The sequence below is a fragment of the Eucyclogobius newberryi genome, unplaced genomic scaffold (genome assembly GCF_026437365.1).
Source record: "Eucyclogobius newberryi isolate DKJ021-1_F unplaced genomic scaffold, fEucNew1.0.hap1 SCAF_1, whole genome shotgun sequence".
Lineage (NCBI taxonomy): Eukaryota > Metazoa > Chordata > Actinopteri > Gobiiformes > Gobiidae > Eucyclogobius > Eucyclogobius newberryi.
Genome location: NW_027315723.1, coordinates 31,358,996 through 31,375,380, shown reverse-complemented (window position 1 = coordinate 31,375,380; position 16,385 = coordinate 31,358,996). Strand labels below are relative to the sequence as shown.

General features: G+C 40.1%; 3 protein-coding genes across 4 annotated transcripts in view; 1 reads left to right on the top strand and 2 right to left on the bottom strand.

Annotated features, from left to right (window-relative positions):
* Positions 1–114: 114 nt before the first annotated feature.
* Positions 115–1,874, bottom strand: gja11 (gap junction protein, alpha 11). Of its 2 annotated transcripts, none has more exons than XM_072443601.1 (3): positions 1,712–1,874; positions 1,439–1,624; positions 115–684 (listed from the first exon to the last, which is right to left on the bottom strand). In XM_072443601.1, the coding sequence occupies exons 1-3, from the start codon at positions 1,838–1,840 to the stop codon at positions 130–132; spliced, it is 870 nt and encodes a 289-aa protein (XP_072299702.1). In that variant the 5' UTR covers positions 1,841–1,874; the 3' UTR covers positions 115–129. The 2 variants fall into 2 exon arrangements, with proteins under 2 accessions (XP_072299702.1, XP_072299710.1); XM_072443609.1 differs by having other exon boundaries at positions 115–681.
* Positions 1,875–4,575: 2,701 nt separating this feature from the next.
* hsdl1 (hydroxysteroid dehydrogenase like 1) lies at positions 4,576–6,283 on the bottom strand. Its single transcript, XM_072443589.1, has 5 exons — positions 5,965–6,283; positions 5,233–5,678; positions 4,929–5,012; positions 4,720–4,848; positions 4,576–4,647 (listed from the first exon to the last, which is right to left on the bottom strand). Exons 1-5 carry the CDS (start codon positions 6,185–6,187, stop codon positions 4,582–4,584), a joined length of 948 nt encoding a protein of 315 aa, XP_072299690.1. The 5' UTR covers positions 6,188–6,283; the 3' UTR covers positions 4,576–4,581.
* A 980-nt stretch (positions 6,284–7,263) lies between these two features.
* tbc1d32 (TBC1 domain family, member 32) overlaps positions 7,264–16,385 on the top strand; it is a 44,001-nt gene continuing 34,879 nt past the window's right edge. Inside the window, exons 1-18 of the mRNA XM_072443574.1 lie at positions 7,264–7,418; positions 7,495–7,659; positions 8,001–8,175; positions 8,385–8,456; positions 8,530–8,649; positions 8,731–8,809; positions 8,924–9,021; positions 9,094–9,155; positions 9,644–9,794; positions 9,898–9,957; positions 10,731–10,824; positions 11,333–11,464; positions 12,193–12,282; positions 13,778–13,920; positions 14,042–14,169; positions 14,247–14,448; positions 14,728–15,113; positions 15,887–16,025. Coding sequence (XP_072299675.1) covers positions 7,264–7,418; positions 7,495–7,659; positions 8,001–8,175; positions 8,385–8,456; positions 8,530–8,649; positions 8,731–8,809; positions 8,924–9,021; positions 9,094–9,155; positions 9,644–9,794; positions 9,898–9,957; positions 10,731–10,824; positions 11,333–11,464; positions 12,193–12,282; positions 13,778–13,920; positions 14,042–14,169; positions 14,247–14,448; positions 14,728–15,113; positions 15,887–16,025 — 2,451 coding nt within the window. The remainder of the gene's footprint in view (positions 7,419–7,494; positions 7,660–8,000; positions 8,176–8,384; positions 8,457–8,529; positions 8,650–8,730; positions 8,810–8,923; positions 9,022–9,093; positions 9,156–9,643; positions 9,795–9,897; positions 9,958–10,730; positions 10,825–11,332; positions 11,465–12,192; positions 12,283–13,777; positions 13,921–14,041; positions 14,170–14,246; positions 14,449–14,727; positions 15,114–15,886; positions 16,026–16,385) is intronic.

Here is a 16,385-nt window from a genome sequence, read left to right as displayed (position 1 = left end):
GTCAGGACTTAAATTGGACTGACCAATGCCTGAATTAAATCAAAATGACACCTAAACTACCACGATCCTGAAAGACACGAGACTTCCACGCACCACTGTCCGAGCCTGCCATTCGAGAAAACCCCAGCGTTAGATATAAACTTGCCCTATTTTCTTATTCTCTGCGTTCTTGGCGACCTCATTCACAGCCCCTCCCGACGCCGTCTTCCTGCCCTGCATCTCCAAGTCCAGGTTGGCACAGTTTTGGAGGATCTCCTCGTGGCTCTTGTAGGCCTTCAGCGGCGGCGTCACGGGCGTCACGGTGTAGTCCTGCCTCCGGGACACGCACTCTTTCGTCGCTTTGAAGAGCATGTAGAAGAACTCGAGCAAACACAGCGCCAGGGATATCAACGCTGTCACCAGCATGAACCATATGATAACGTACTTCTCCGTGGGCCTGGACAGGAAGCAGTCGACTTTGTTCGGGCAGGGGAATCGGACGCAGACGTATTGCGTCTCCAGTCTCAGGCCGTAGAGGAGGTACTGGCCCGCGATGAACAGAGACTCCAGCAGAATCTGGGCGACGAGGTGGAAGATGTAGCTGCGCAGGAGCCGGCCGCGGATGCTGATCTTCCCGTTGCTCTTGGTGTACTTTGGGAGCTTGTAGTCCTGGCCGTCGAACTCGATCTCCTTTTTCATCCTCTTCTTATGTTTGGATTTGAACATAGAAAATGGCACAAGTTAGGACAAACGCTTTGCACAGACACGTTTAATGTATGAACTTTGAGTCTGGGGTGATTTCAAACTGCTCCCGATGCTCATAAAAGTGCACCATGTGGCTTTTCTGGCCTGCTTGTCTCCATGGAGATGTTCTAGCGTTGCCTGTAATGTTCCGCAGTATAGCATTAAACTGCAGTTGTACATGTAAGATCGAGAAACCTCTCTTTTTTTCTTGAAGGCTGACAATTTGTTGTTGCGCGTTGTATTTTTTTCTTGACTTGTTTCGGCTGCAAGCTCTGAGGACGTTACCAGGATCGCAAGTGAGGTTTAACGCTCTACTGTGGAACATTCCAGGCAAAGCATCTCCATGAGAACAAGCAGGTGGCTAACTCTCCACCAGAGTTACCGTATTTTCCGGACTATAAGGCCTTTTTCATAGTTTGGCCGGTGGTGCGACTAATACTCCAGTGCGACTTATACGTGTTATAGTCCTGAAAACACGGTATATAGTGCACTTTTACGTAATCATCTCACTTATTTTAACATGATCTTGGATGAGTGAAAACAATAAGTCAATATTCCATTGCTTATGCTGGAACTGGTAGTTGTAAAAATGTACTTACCATTTGAAATATATATTTGTGGTTTTAATTAACCTTGCAGAAAAGTATGTTTATCTTCTAGGCTGACTGACAAAAGACACTCTCTATAAAAGATGTGTATAGTTGACAATTCTTACCTTTTTCTCAGCGTGAATGACATGAAGAACATAGCCAAGGTAAAGCAGTTTGGGAGTGGCCACGGCAATGATCTGCAGCACCCAGAATCGCACGTAGGAGATGGGGAAGGCCAGGTCGTAGCACACGTTCTTACACCCGGGCTGCTGCGTGTTGCATATGAAGTCCGACTGCTCATCACCCCAAACCTGTATCACAAACGAGAAGTCACGAACACGCGGTGTGAGTGACGAAAAGAAAAACAGATGGAGATTAGGGCGTTGCTGCTACCGTACCCTGTCTGCGGCCGTGTTGAGGACCAGGATGCGAAACACAAACAGCACAGTGAGCCAAACTTTGCCGACGACCGTGGAGTGGCTCTGCACCTTGTCCAGTAGACGGCCCAAAAGATGCCAGTCACCCATCCTGTGTCAGCAGCTGTTCTATTCATCAAAAATAATGAAAACATGATTACCGACTACAAGTAGCCCCTTTTTTCATAGTTTTGGCCGGGGTGCTACTTATATTTATACTTATATACTTATACTCCGGAGCGACTTATATGTGATATAATTTGTTATTTTCACACTAGCAACCGCATTTCATACTCCAGTGTGACTTATATATGTTTTTTTCTTCTATATTATGCATTTTTGGCTGGTGCAACTTATACTCCGGTGAGACTTATAGTCCGGAAAATACGATATATATTGTGCTGTTGTTGCCAAATTAAGTCTAATGTACACCACTTTCACTCATTTCGGGCACAAGTACTGAGTTGAATATCACTTGCACTGAAATTAAGTTTCCATCCCAACAGTTTTGCTTTTTCACAATCTATTCTACCAGTGTTACTGCAAGATTCATGCAAAATACATTATGCAAAATGGTCTGGTTTACTCTTGTGTAATTAATTGTGTAGCCGATGTACTAATAATAAAAACGAACTGCATTATTTAGGTACAATATTTAGTTACATTGTGTGCGAGTACAAGCACATAATATTCCCTCCTGCACACTGAGGACACAAGGCCAGCTTAGTTGCGGCTTTGCTGATAGAGGAAGGCACAGCTGCTGATTTGAAGTCTCCAAAACATAAAGTTATCTGCTGCAAAACCAGACCTTAACCTTGGTTTAAAAGCAATACATTTGGCTTCTGGCTTTTGCTAAAAGATATTGAGAAAAAGTAAATAAAAATGTATATCCTTTGTTTTAAAGTTGGTTTAAATGTTTAAGTATTTTGTGAATAAAAGGAAAATGTTAACCAACTAACCGAGTATATTGACATGGTTGACTTAAAGAGACATTTGTGAAAGCGCAACATCAGCGCTATCTACAACACTAACAACTTATAATAATAATAATACAATACAATACACATAAAGTAATTTGATGAACTTACCAATGAATGTAGCTGGTTGTAAGAAGAGAAGAGCCTCTTGGGAGGATGCACAGATGCACAGAGCAAATGCAGAAGCAGCTCCCAAAAGCTCATTGTTTCTTTACGTCACATCTGTTGAAGGACACTGATCCTAGAGAAACACAAAATAACACTTCTAACTGGCTCTTAGAGGAAAGCTAGCAGCCTCTGAGATTAGACTATTGAAGGAAGTGGTTGAGAATGTGATCGCAGATTTGGGAAAAAAATAAATTATACACAGCAAATAAAATACTTTTATTTTCAGATGTTGTTTATTCGAGGTTTAAACCCTAAAGGTATAATAGGTTGTCATGCACAGCTTCAGCGTTCTGCCTCCCGTGTGTGGGAAGCTCGTGAGGCTGGGCTCAGTGGCAAAAAGTGATCACAATGTTCTTTTTCTATTATTGAGAGAGAACACATGTGGTAATCTTAATCTTATGAATAAATGCTAAACAGACTTTGAATCAGTGGCATTTAACAGACAAAATAGATGAATTTTAGTCCTCCAAAATCCTATCCCTCTGCTCCAAACCATGCCTTAACTGACCTCTAAATTAAAAAGCAACAAGCTGCTCATTGAGGATTTAAAGATTGGATCTCAATTTGAGTCATTGCATGGCCCATGTAGCTATTTGTTTTTAATTTTCATTATGTATGGTGCAATGCATTATTAATTTGTGATGTCAATTTAATCTTTTTTGGTATACAATCGCCCTGCGACAAGTTGGCCACTGTCCAAGATGTGCCCCGCCTAAGGCCCGAAGTCACTGGGATAGGCTCCAGTCACCCACGACCCCGAAAGGGAACAAGCGGTAGAAAATGGATGAATGGTTGGATGGTATACAATCCTCACACTTCCATACATCTATACAATAAACAACTATTGGTTCTATTTCAATTATATATGAAACCACCCAAATGATGTGTTTTAATAGAGCTTTCTCCATCTCCAGGTGTTCTTCTGAAGGCCTCACGCGACACTTTCTGCTGCATTTACAAACATCCAGTGACCTGGAAAGCCACACGGCAGATAACTCCTGCTGACTGCTGCGTCTGGCCACGGATGTCAATCATTTACATTCCAGAGTTTAAAGGGTCCAACATAGTCACCGTGGCCTTCAACAGCACACAAACTCAACCTTTGAAATCACAGGTGGAAAAACATTTGCCAAGATAAACAGTTGTAGTTATTGTGCAAAAGAAGTGTTTTGGTTCTGACAAGTAAATTCTGTTAGAGAACTTCAAGATAGTATTTTCTCCACACATATTGAAGTGAATTCTGAACAAAAAAAGAGATTTTATTTTAAATCTGAAGAAAAAAATAAATAAATCAAGATATACATATTTAATTTCTAATACTTTTATTTTCAGTAGTAGTATACAATGGAGTGTCTTATCAGATTATAACGTTAAACATTAATTGGACATACATTTTCTCACAAACAAATTAATTTAAGCATTTTTCCCATAAAGTACAGAAGAGTTAAAGAATATATCCTAAAATCCATGGAGGGGAAAAAATAAAATAAAATTAACATATCGGTATAAATATACAGTGCATTATGTCATGATAGCAGTGTTCTCGCTGGGCTGAGGTTGAAGGATGGCGGTGGGACGGCGCTCGCGAAAAGTACTTAAAAACATTTTCGCGAGCGCCGTATGCCCATGTGCGCTGTGCGAGGTGTGCGCTGTGCAAGCAAGCCCTTCAGCGAGAACACTGGATGGTGCTTTGTCCTACTCTTCTTTTTAACTGTTAATTAGCCGTGATCCAAAAACCCACATCCAGTCTGGGATACACCTGATCAGTCCAAACTGAAAGAAAACAAGAAGAAACAACTCAGTAATCTACAAAGAGTATTTGAAGCTCGTTATAGTTGTTTGAACCTGCAGCGTATGAGGCCAGTAGCCAGTGGTCCGGTGGGACACTCCCAGAGTGGATATGGCATGCTGGGCGTAAACTTGTGGTTTTGGTACAAAACTGCTCTCTTTCAGCTTCCCTCTGGTTGAAGCAATCTGAAAGCAAACATATTATGCAAATTTACAAATACATTATAAATTGTTATTTTGACCTGATGATTTCAAAATCAACAGACCTGGAAAGGTACCAAACTCTGGATGAATATCCCTTTGCTGCTGTACTCAAGATGCAGCGCTTGAGAGAAATGGTCCAAGTAACCCTGAAATTATAATTATATCAAGCTTTTGAACATGACTGCTCTACCCTGGAATATTAAGAAAAGTATATATTTGGAGCTGATGTTCTTAAGATCGAAGTATGCTACTGCTAATGCCTACATACAGTAGCACAACAATTTCCCACACTTCCAAGTAATTTTCAATTGCTAAATTAACAGTTCACCAAATGAAAGGGATACGCGATTTGAGCCTGTGTCTCACCATCGATGCAGAGAGCACGACTCTTCCAAGCAGAGGTTTACAGCAGGCTCCAGTTGATATATTGACCACAGCTCCTCTGCTCCGCTGCAGCATCCCGGGCAGCACTAAGCGGGTCATCAGTGTCATCACAACAGTCGTCTTATTAACCGCTCGCATCAGGGCCTCCTCATTCACTTCGATCAGGTTTTGGGGCAGCGTCACTGCCTCTTCCACACAGTTCACCAGAAAACCAATGTCTTTGCCCCGTATGACCTCTTGGACGAGTTTGAGAGCAGACTGGTCCAGGGAAAAGTCAGCGAGAACGACAACGGTTTCCACTCCGTAGACTTGAGGTAGGGACGCAGTCATGTCTCTAACGGCGTCGGGGTCCACAGTGATGAAGATGATGCTGACCCCCTGACGGGCCAGCTCCTCTGCATAGGCTAAGGCCACAGGCGCCGCTCCATCTGAAATAGATCAGAGCAGACATTGATAAAATACATATATTGTAATCATCCATGACATTCAGACTGATGAGAAATGAGGACAATCAACAACTAAAACTGAAATATAACGTTTGAATGAAAAACGTGGCAGGATGTTGAATCCCATGAACGACGAAAGGCAATTTAAATGTACTATAAATGACTTCACAAGAAAAATAACAAACTCATACAGTGTTGCGTTTGTTTATGGTCATGATTTTGAGGTTATATTTGTGGTAAGAATACGATTTCAAGCATCCATCCTTACCATAAACAACAGCCCAGTCCCCAAATCGGTGGATTAGCTTCTTCTTTTTGGGGAAAATCCTGGGTAGAAAGTGGACTCCGACAAGTGAGCAGACGTTTCTCAGCAGTATGACCACCTTGCTGGCCGTGTACAGAGCGCCCACCAACGCCAGCGTTTCATAATAAAAACTACAAGAACGAGCTATTTCTTTGTACAAAAACTGGAAGCTGTCTACTGCAGCCATGCTAAAAGTAGCTCCTGCAACGATCTTTTCACATCATGGACAAAACTAGATACAAGAATGTACACCAATAGATAAAGGTAACGACATACTGATTATTTTACATGTAAACCGTGTGTTTTTTAAGCAGAAATATGGACCTTCGATTCACGGGGAGATGAGAATGCGGAACCAAAACAGTGAGCGTGATACGTCAACGGGGTCACGTGATCACGACTTTCAAAATGGATTCACAAACACCCGGAACAATAAACAGGGAGGGGAAAATGCACTATTCCCGTAACAGAAGATTCAGTTTTGCATATTTGAAGACACATTTACTTTGCTCAATGCCTTAGTTTTTTCTTATTTTATTGTTTAAACTCGTTTGAATAATGAGCGATTAATATGTTCAAAATGTTAGCCCTTTTCCGTTTCTCCTCAGGGTTGTCTGTGTGTCTGCGAGGAGTTTCTAATTTCCGACTGTCCCTAAAAGCTGCAGAAGAACCCAGAATTCTCGGCGATTCACGTTTCCATAGAGACGCTGCTATCAAACTGATGTTGTTCTGTCCAAAAGATATGTAGCGTGAGATAAACCTATTGTTGACGGGATTTAACAACGCTAATACATCGGGTCTGTAGTTTAAGACCTGCACATTTTGGCAGGTTAAATGTTGTTTTGTAATGAATCTATTGCATTTCTGCTGTTAGCTTTTAGCACCAGAAGGCTAAATTGGCACTGTTGTAATAACGTATCCTCATTTTACAGGGACTGGTAAATTAAAACATACATTTCATAATAATAACGATATCTTTTCATTTGGTTTATGTCATAAAGTATGTCACTGTTAAACAAGACATTTTGCAATTGGTAATTTACTCTTTTTAGATTGTATGACAATTTTAAGAAGTAGTGGTCTGTTTTAGTGACGTTAGGTCAGCTTACATTGTCTATATGTTAAGTATTTTCATACCCAATCATAGAATAATTAAAAGAGTACACTTTATCATGTTCTTATAACACATTATGACAATCAATCTCACATAAATGTATTTAAATAATCTTGTGTTTTTATTAAGAGCTTGCTGTAGAGAATATTATGTCTCAGTTGACGGCTGAAGATGAGCTGGAGCTGCAGTCCCTCCTCAAGCAACTCCTCCAGAGCATCAATGACAGGATTTCCAACGCACCATCGACTGAGTGTGCTGAGGACGTCCTTCTTCATCTGGAGGAGACCGATAAAAACTTCCACAAGTAAAATGTCCACCTTTTATGCAGAAAATCTCTTACACTGAATATGATTTGACTCCTTGCGTGTATATTTTGACAGTTATGAGTTTGTGAAGTACTTACGTCAGCACATGGAGACTTCACTGGGGACTGTCGTGGAGGAGGAGATCAAGGGTTTAACCAAAGGAGATGGACAACATGCTGTTGGATCGGGCCATGACACGGTGGTCCACTCTGTCACTCGGAAAACAAGGGAGTCAGCGGAGTAAGTCATTGTGTAGAGCGTGGAAGAGGCCCTTAAATTAATTGTATGTGATTAAAAAAAATGAAACTGCTTGAGTATTTACCCCCTTCTTGTTAATTTAAGTAAAGTTAATTTTTCAGAATGTAACATCAAATAAACAACCTTTGACAACAGTGAGAAGGTGAAAGTGTAAACATATTTGCTAAATTATTACAAAATCTACCTTTTTTTTGTAAAAAAAAAAAACTTTAAAAGACTATTACATATATTTTAAGATATTTAGAGATATGCCCCTGTGACCTGGTCCTAGATAAGCAGAAGAAAATGGATGGATGGATGAACAAAGATATTTATTTCTTCAGGTACCAGCAAATGATGCAAGCTTTGAAGAACACCATGGTTCTTGTGGTGGAGTCTTTGATCAGCAAATTTGAAGAAGACCAGCTGAGGAAGGAGGAGATGCACAGAGAGGCACAGCACAGTCAGTCCAACGCTCAGTACAACGACTGCTCCGACAGTGACTCCTCCTTCAACCAGGTCAGGCCACGCTCTTAAGAGGCAGCGAATCATTTTAATGTATTATCATAACTAAAGTGGTGTTGTAAGAAAAGATATTCAGAATACTTACTGACATATCCATACATATGACGATGTAAATGCTGTGCTCCTTACAACCTTAAGAAAACAATAGTAGACTGTAGTTTGTATGCTATTTTGCCTGACTGATTTTGCTTTATTCGTTTCAGAGTTATGCGTTTATCAGACAAGAGCAGCTGCAAGCCTTGACTGAAAACCTTGATTCAAGCAAACCCAAAGAGGTTATTCAATGCTGTGTGTCTTCAGTTGTAATACGTGGAGCACAGAACTGACGAAGCATGCGTCTCCACTCAGGTGCGATGGGAGGCTCTTCTGGTCCTTTGCTCTGCTCCACCATCAGACGTGCTGAGTTGTGAGAGCTGGAGCAGTCTGCGCAGAAACATGTGCGCGGCCCTGATTGAGCCAGACCTCAGCGTGAGTCTATGCACCGTTAGTGTCAAAATGTGGTTCACACTGTGCAGTCAGTATAGTAACACTGTATGAATGTATGTGTAGGATCATGTACTGCAGTTTTTTGCTAAAAGCTTTTCCTCATCACCACTGAATGTGACCAGAGAGATTTACACCAGTTTAGGTAAGACACAATAGGCAAGGCTCGTGATGCATTGTGTTCAATGCTCGTCCTTGCCTTCTACCAGTTTTAATTTGTTTCAGAATAATGCTGAGAATGTTTAAACTCTTGTTGCAGCTAAAACCGTAGAATCTAGTTTCCGCTCTCTGAAGGTTCCTCTCCACTCAAGTGGTATTGACATAACCAGACCTGAAATCAGTCAACTTCTAAAACAGGTAGAAGGAAATATTCAAGATATTATTTTATTCAAACAAATAACTTTAAGGTGTTCTGTCTATTTTATTTAGGTTCGGCTGATGAATGATTTTCAAAAAGAAGTGACCACATTTTGGATTCGTCATCCTGAAAAGTGAGTTTCTGTCCTTATTTGTTTGTTGCCAACTTATCCTTTTGTACGCATGTAACACGATTTGTGGGGTGCACGGTGGCAGAGCGGTTAGAGCTCTAGCCTCCCAATAATGAGATCATTGGTTTGTATCCCGGGCCAGAGCCACATCACATGATCTTTCTAGGTGGAGTCTGGGTGGAGTCTGCATGTCCTCTCTGTGTTCTCCGGCTTCCTCTCACGGTCCAAAGACATGCATGTGATAGCTAAATTGGCAACTCTAGATTAACCATAGTGAATGAATGTGAGAGTGAATGTTTGTCTGTGTGTCTACGGCTATGTGTTAACTCTGTGACGAGCCCCGCCTAAGGCTCCATGTCAGTCCAGTCACCTGCGACCCCTAACGGGATCAAGTGGTAGAAAATGAACATATGTAATAACAATTGTGTATTAAGTGTCAACTTTGGCATTTGACCTCCAGTGATTTACTGTTGATTTTTTTTTCATTGCAGATACATGGAGGAAGTCATTGAGAGCACGTTCTATCTGTTGGCATTTCATTCTGAAAGTGCCTCTGCTTCACCCAGATTAGAAAATCTTCTGGAACCGTTGCATCTCTTGGCCTTACTCGATATTAAAGCCACTTGGTTTAAAAAGTGGATGGTATGTCGGTTTTTGAAAGACAATATTATATAATTACATACAATCACTTTTGTACATGTACATTATAAGTCCATATGTCTAATTAAACTATCTCCTATCTCAGCATGGGCACTACAGCAGGACTGTGATTCTCAAACTCCTTGAGAAAAAATATAAGTCTTTGGTGAGTGACTCATTCAATAATCAATAACCTGAACTTCTCAGTTTTGTACTTCTTTGCAAAGTTTTCCTCAAAATAAACCAAGTTAACATCAAAAAGCCCCGTGAATTAATCTTTAATTCAAAAAGATCAAGGTTTACAGCATTTTTGATACTGTTGACACCTTGGGCAAAGTGTAGGAAGCTGTTACTTTATTCCTGTGTGTGTTGGCTTAGTATAACTACACAACCTGCACTTTTCATCTTCTGTGCTGCTCTGAAGTTTAGTGACACTGTGAACGTACTAGCAGACTTTAATATGAATCAATATGGAGACTTTGAGGATTGGCTGAGGAAGTTGCTGGTCATTCACAATTGATTGTTTAATCTCTTCATTTACGGTGTCTGAATAGCAATGACTCATGCCACATCAAGAGGGTCGCTCAGGCCTTTCTGTGCAGAGTTATCACTGTCGGAGCGTCACTCCAGTTCCCCATCAACTCAAAGCATGCACAGTAGAAAATATTTTCCTGCTATAAAGCTCTGGAGATAGGTCCGGAGCAGAGCGCTGTACTGCAGCAGTTTACTGCCCAGTGCCACAGTGGCACTGGTTGAAGGATGGGTCAAATGTTGAGAATGAATTTCCCTCACGAGGGAATAATAAAATGAAGTTAAGTTTGTTGAGTGGATTATCCTAGAATGATCAACTTTCCTCCAAAATAATTTTAACTTGTCTCGTTCTTGGAACCTGTGGCTTTTTAAATTCATTATTTTAATTTAATTAAAATGTATTTTCAGATTGTGGTGGCACTGCAGGAGTGCATACATTATAAAGAATCCTGTGCAAAGTATAATGAAGGAGCAAAAGAGTCAAATAATCAACAGAAAACTGGTGAGTAAATCTATGGTGCTATGAAGAGAAAGGCCATGTCAAGAACAAATACCAGCAATTATTAAAGCTGTACCATTTCCCTATCAGCCATATGTACGACACAATTTACTACTTCAGCTCAGTAAATATCAACATGCCATTCCTCATGTGAGAACCTTCTGACAATGAAAATGTCAAAGTCAGGTACAGTTGGACTCCAACAGAAAGAGACCCCTAAGACATGATCAAAACCCTCTCTATAAATAAAAATGAATGCAGAACAAATGTGCTAGTGCTTTTATGTTATTATAGATCTTTGACCTTCCCAAAGCCAGAATTACACTATAGAGATCAGTTCAGTGAGCTTCTTTTGCAGCATGCCTGTTGTCACCATTTAATATGTTTTACCAATCTTTTCCTGCTGTGAACCATGGCTTCAAATGGGAAAGAATAACAACTTATGAGACATTGTATTATTTCATGTAAAGTAGTATATTAATATGTGTTTTGTCCATATTTCCATGCTCAGGTCAGAGAAGTGTCTACACTGAAACAGAGCTTACATATGCCCTCTTTGTGCACTCACTGTCCTTGCTGGGGATGCTGTTGATCTACACCAATGGGAGAAAGCTCTTCCCAGTTAAAGTACAACAGTATAAAGGTAAAGTATTGTTCATTGTACTTCGAAGCTATTCATAGTTTAATACATACTTAGACATAAACTTCATGACTAATTGATGCATATTACCCTATGAAATATACTATAGCAATATACACTAAAGGCTTTTAAATAGTGCTTGTTTTAAAAACAAATAGACAATTACGGTTTATTTGTATCCAAGGTTGTCTCTCCCTCACTGACAACAAAATAATCTCAGTTTTTATGTCCACAATCTCAGAATGGAATGTCATTATCTTAGAAACCACTCTTCCGTTTAGTGCAGTGTCTTGAGACACACCACGTAATAATCACCTACACTATAAACTTTAATAACAAACACACTGTTTCCATGCGTGACTCGTCTGTAGTTACGATATATTGATTTCATATTAGGGGAAATTTTTTCCCGTTTCTTCCTTATTTCATAAATCTAAAGAAACATGATGGATCATGAATAAGATATGAGAAGATTGTCTCCTTTTATACCAGCATGTTTCTTTCTAACATAATCTTATAATCTATTATTTTAAACATTACTTTGAATGATTGCAATTTACTTTTGAATCACAATTTTCTTGGTCATTTGAATTGAATGTGGCTTTATTTACCAATTTATTATTAAATTAAGTACATATCGATGATCGGAGATGATTCACTCCAATTTTCTAGAGCACTTTTGAACTCTGAGTAAGTTCCTTGATAAAGTAATTATAATTGTTATATTTCAGATCCAGTCAGTCTGACAGAGCTGCTTGTCATCCTCATAAACATTATGTACCAACACCCAAAGGCGTCTCACAGAGATGTCTCTCCCTCAGGTGAGGTTCTGACTCCTCTTTGACTTTTGTACACACTGAGAATAGAGAGAGCACAATGACCCTCCTGTGAGATGTAGATACTCAGAGTATATCTGTTATCTCTGACCTCGTACTGAGCCATGCTTTGTCTTCTGACAGACCTTGTGTTACTACTACTACTACTACTACTACTACTACTACTACTACTACTACTACTACTACTACTACTACTGCTACTACTACTGCTACTACTACTGCTACTACTACTGCTACTACTACTGCTACTGCTACTGCTACTGCTACTGCTACTGCTACTGAGTGCTGAAGTTACATAGCTAAACATCTTTACTCAGTTACAAGTACAAGTACAAGTAGTGCTGCCACATTTGAACTTGAAGTTCATATGACACATGGGACTACTATAATGTTTTTCCCCTTGTTGGACATGAGCAGCAGATGTGAATGTAATTCCACAACTGTTACCCAAATTACACAATAGTTAAGGGTTTAGAAATATCAATACCTGATACCTGACACATTTATTTTGTTAAATTATTCTTTAGACCGTCAGAAAAATGTGTCCGTTGCTTGCAAATTGTCCCAGCATTTTGGACGGAGTCACTCACTGATGACAAAGATAAAGAGACTCCATTTTGAGCTCTAATTCCTATCATTTTCAACTTTGATTTTAAAAAATGTTCTTCACAAAGGTCCACTTGACTGAAATAAAATGATGATAGATATTTATCACTGGCAGCATCTTAGAACAGTCACTTATCCCAATCTTGATACATTTTAATGAAACGGTTTAAAGCTGAAAGTTTAAAACCACAATCTGCATATTCTGTGAGATGTGATGCTGTTATGTGTGCCATGTGCAACAGAATGGAGCAGGCAGCGGGGAAACAGTCGTGCATTAAGACAATTTGGGGCTTGAACTGTACTCCGTAACTCCTAGGATTTTAAATGTTACTAAATTGAATCATAGGGACAGCATTATACTCAATTACAAGTATAAGCTGGGTTTGAAACTACTACGAATCTATTCAAAAAGTACAATCATCCAAAACATTTTCTCGATTATTTATTTTTCACTTTACATGGTTCGTGTGTTCAATATTGTCCACTCAATACTGATCTAATTGGTAAGAGAACACAAGATTTATCCTAGCTACGAAGAGGTCAAACATCTTCGATTTCGGTCAATGATATTCATATTTCAACCTTTTTTTTTGGACGAATCAGTCAAAAAATAAACCAACTCTTTTCACACTGACTCTCTAATCTCTAAATTCAAAATGATTTCAAAACCTCACTGAAAACCAGTCGATCTGCCCGTCATGTTTTCCTTTTGCGTGTTGTATATTTCTGCTTAATATATCTGTGAATGTAGTGCTGCAGCTGTTGTTATGTAAATACACTTAACATTGACCTCGACTGCAGTGAGTTTCCTTTGATCTTGCTGTGTAGTCTCGCACACATGTCGTAGCATGTCGTGTGGTTCGCTTGTCCTCAGACTCCATATCTCCCAGCGGTTTGGTGATGGAGGTGATGTGGATGCTGTGTGAAAGGACAGAGTGTGCTGCGGACTGTCTACACCAGACTCCAGTCATACAGATGCTGCTGGCACCTGTTATAGCGCTGCTCGGTGGCCACAAGGTCAGACACGGTCACTTACAGTATATAAAATGATACCTCCCACACAATTTTGCATTGGTTATGTGAATTATTGTGTTAATTCAGTTTGAAGTTCATTATTTATCTTCTTCGTGTGTCCCAGACTGAATTAAAGTCTCCTCCAGTGACACTGACTCTCATCGCAGATGTTTTGGCTCGGATTGCCAACACCAACAAAGGATTAGATCTTTTCCTACACAAGAGGAATCTAGTGATGTCCCACAACGAGAGGTGAAACCGTGTTCAATTAGAAGTTACATTTTGGAATTGTATTAGATAAACAAAAGAAAATGCCTCTGTTCTTCCAGGACCTTTGCAGCACATGTCATTGTTCAGTTCACGTTGAAGCTGCTGAATGAAAATCTGCCTGGGCTGAGTGACCCAGAGGTGTCCTACTCTTTACGTGGAGCCTTCATATTTGTGTGTAGACAGATATACAACACCTGTGAGGGCCTCCAGGAGCTCCGCCCTTACGGCCTGCACAAAGCTCTGGCTAAAGAGTGGAAACAGGTAATTTACATCTGCATTCAACACGAGTAAGACATTTCAGTCAATGAGAAGAGCTGTACGTGGGCTGGTATTAATCATCTATAAAGACAAAAATAGTCTCATCTGCACTCATTTAATTTTTAATACATTTTTCACTTACATTTGGCTCTTGTGCTGCACGGAAATAATGAGGTTCTATTCTGATCTCAGTGCATGTATTATAAATATATTATAAACTAAACTGGAACAAAATATTATTTGTCAATACTATATATTTAATTTGTTATTTGTTTTATTTAGCTTAGAGAAGGGCTCCCAGCCCCAGCACCAGCCCCAGCACCAGCCCCAGCACCAGCCCCAGCCCCAGCCCCAGCCCCAGCACCAGCCCCAGCCCCAGCACCAGCCCCAGCACCAGCACCAGCCCCAGCCCCAGCCCCAGCACCAGCCCCAGCACCAGCACCAGCACCAGCCCCAGCACCAGCCCCAGCACCAGCCCCAGCACCAGCACCAGCCCCAGCACCAGCCCCAGCACCAGCCCCAGCACCAGCCCCAGCACCAGCCCCAGCACCAGCACCAGCACCAGCCCCAGCACCAGCCCCAGCACCAGCACCAGCCCCAGCCCCAGCACCAGCCCCAGCACCAGCACCAGCACCCAGTCAAGGATTGACCAGTGAACGTGAAAATATGTAAGATTGTCTTAAGGAGATTAAAGCCTAATTTTTGCTTTATAAATGTCACTTCTTCAGACAAAATTCAACTGTTGTCTCTAAACAATGCTTTCAGTTTTGAGATGTAAACTAAATTTGTACATTATTATTAGTGTATTTTTATACACTATGGTATATCATAGCATATCATTCACTGAAATTACCTTCAGTCAATGATTTCCAGGTACAATATTTGCTAAATGTAGTTGACACACAATTAATCTCGAGTACCTGTGACAGTTACAACTATATATTGTTTTTAAATGCTGCAGTTGATGATTCAAGTGCCTTGTGAAAGATAAAAGCAATAATAATATGTTACAATAATCTTTGCGCTACAATTATGGAGGTTTTAATGAGAACATTTGGCCTGAAAGAGATTAGAGCAGCTCAGAAACTGTTGCAATTAGTAGATGTCAGAAGAGAGATCTAAAATGAAGCCAAGGCTATTCATGATGTAGTTTAACTCATGTCACTATTTTGCATTTTACTTTGCACTATTTGTTCATTGAAAATCTGAATCTGAACTCAGTATTGCCATAGTCATTGAACAGTTCGCAAACATAGGAACTTGTTTCGGCGTTATGGTTAAACATAAAACAATGAGTAATAAAATAATAGTAATAGCAACATATACTATACTATATACTATATACAACTATAGAATCAAATATTGCATGCATAAATTAAGAATGTACTAATAAAATAAGGAAAAAATAAAGACTGAACATGTCATGTTCTCTTTGGAGCAGGCTCATGTGGGAGGAGACCATCCTGGACAGCCTGCTGAGCTTTGCTGTGACTCCTAAAGGTTTACTGCTTGTCCAGCAGACTGGAGCCATCAATGAATGTGTTTCATACATGTTCTCTCGCTTTACCAAGAAACTACAGGTACTCATCTAAAGGTTACCAGGAAGCACTTTTCATTACTTCATCATTTCTCTCTTTAAATGGATTTCTTCCTTGTTACTTGAGGAGAAGAAAGAAGGCATTATGGTGTAATCTTGTATTTTGTATAAGCTCAGATAAGATTCAGTCCAGTGTAATATTTATAGCTGCTATAGAGACAGTGGTATTATTTTATCACATTTATGGATGTCCTGAAGGATTTCACTTGTTTTAATCATTGGTAATAGCATCAATGTGTCAACGTGTAATATTGCCGGAAGCTATTGTAGAAACAGCAGAAACTGTCAAAAATCTGTTGTTGTCTTATCAACTGATAACAATTTTCACTCACAAAGATTTTTC

What these genes read in the sequence shown, in the direction of transcription:
- gja11 (XM_072443601.1), bottom strand. Translation starts at nt 1,840, where the DNA reads ATGGGTGACTGGCATCTTTTGGGCCGTCTACTGGACAAGGTGCAGAGC. An exon ending in TCAACACGGCCGCAGACAGG is followed by an intron (nt 1,625 to 1,711) that starts GTACGGTAGCAG and finishes TTTGTGATACAG; the next exon opens with GTTTGGGGTGATGAGCAGTC. An exon ending in TCATTCACGCTGAGAAAAAG is followed by an intron (nt 685 to 1,438) that starts GTAAGAATTGTC and finishes TCCAAACATAAG; the next exon opens with AAGAGGATGAAAAAGGAGAT.
- hsdl1 (XM_072443589.1), bottom strand. Translation starts at nt 6,187, where the DNA reads ATGGCTGCAGTAGACAGCTTCCAGTTTTTGTACAAAGAAATAGCTCGT. An exon ending in TCGTGCTCTCTGCATCGATG is followed by an intron (nt 5,013 to 5,232) that starts GTGAGACACAGG and finishes TTATAATTTCAG; the next exon opens with GGTTACTTGGACCATTTCTC. An exon ending in ACTGGCCTCATACGCTGCAG is followed by an intron (nt 4,648 to 4,719) that starts GTTCAAACAACT and finishes GTTTTCTTTCAG; the next exon opens with TTTGGACTGATCAGGTGTAT.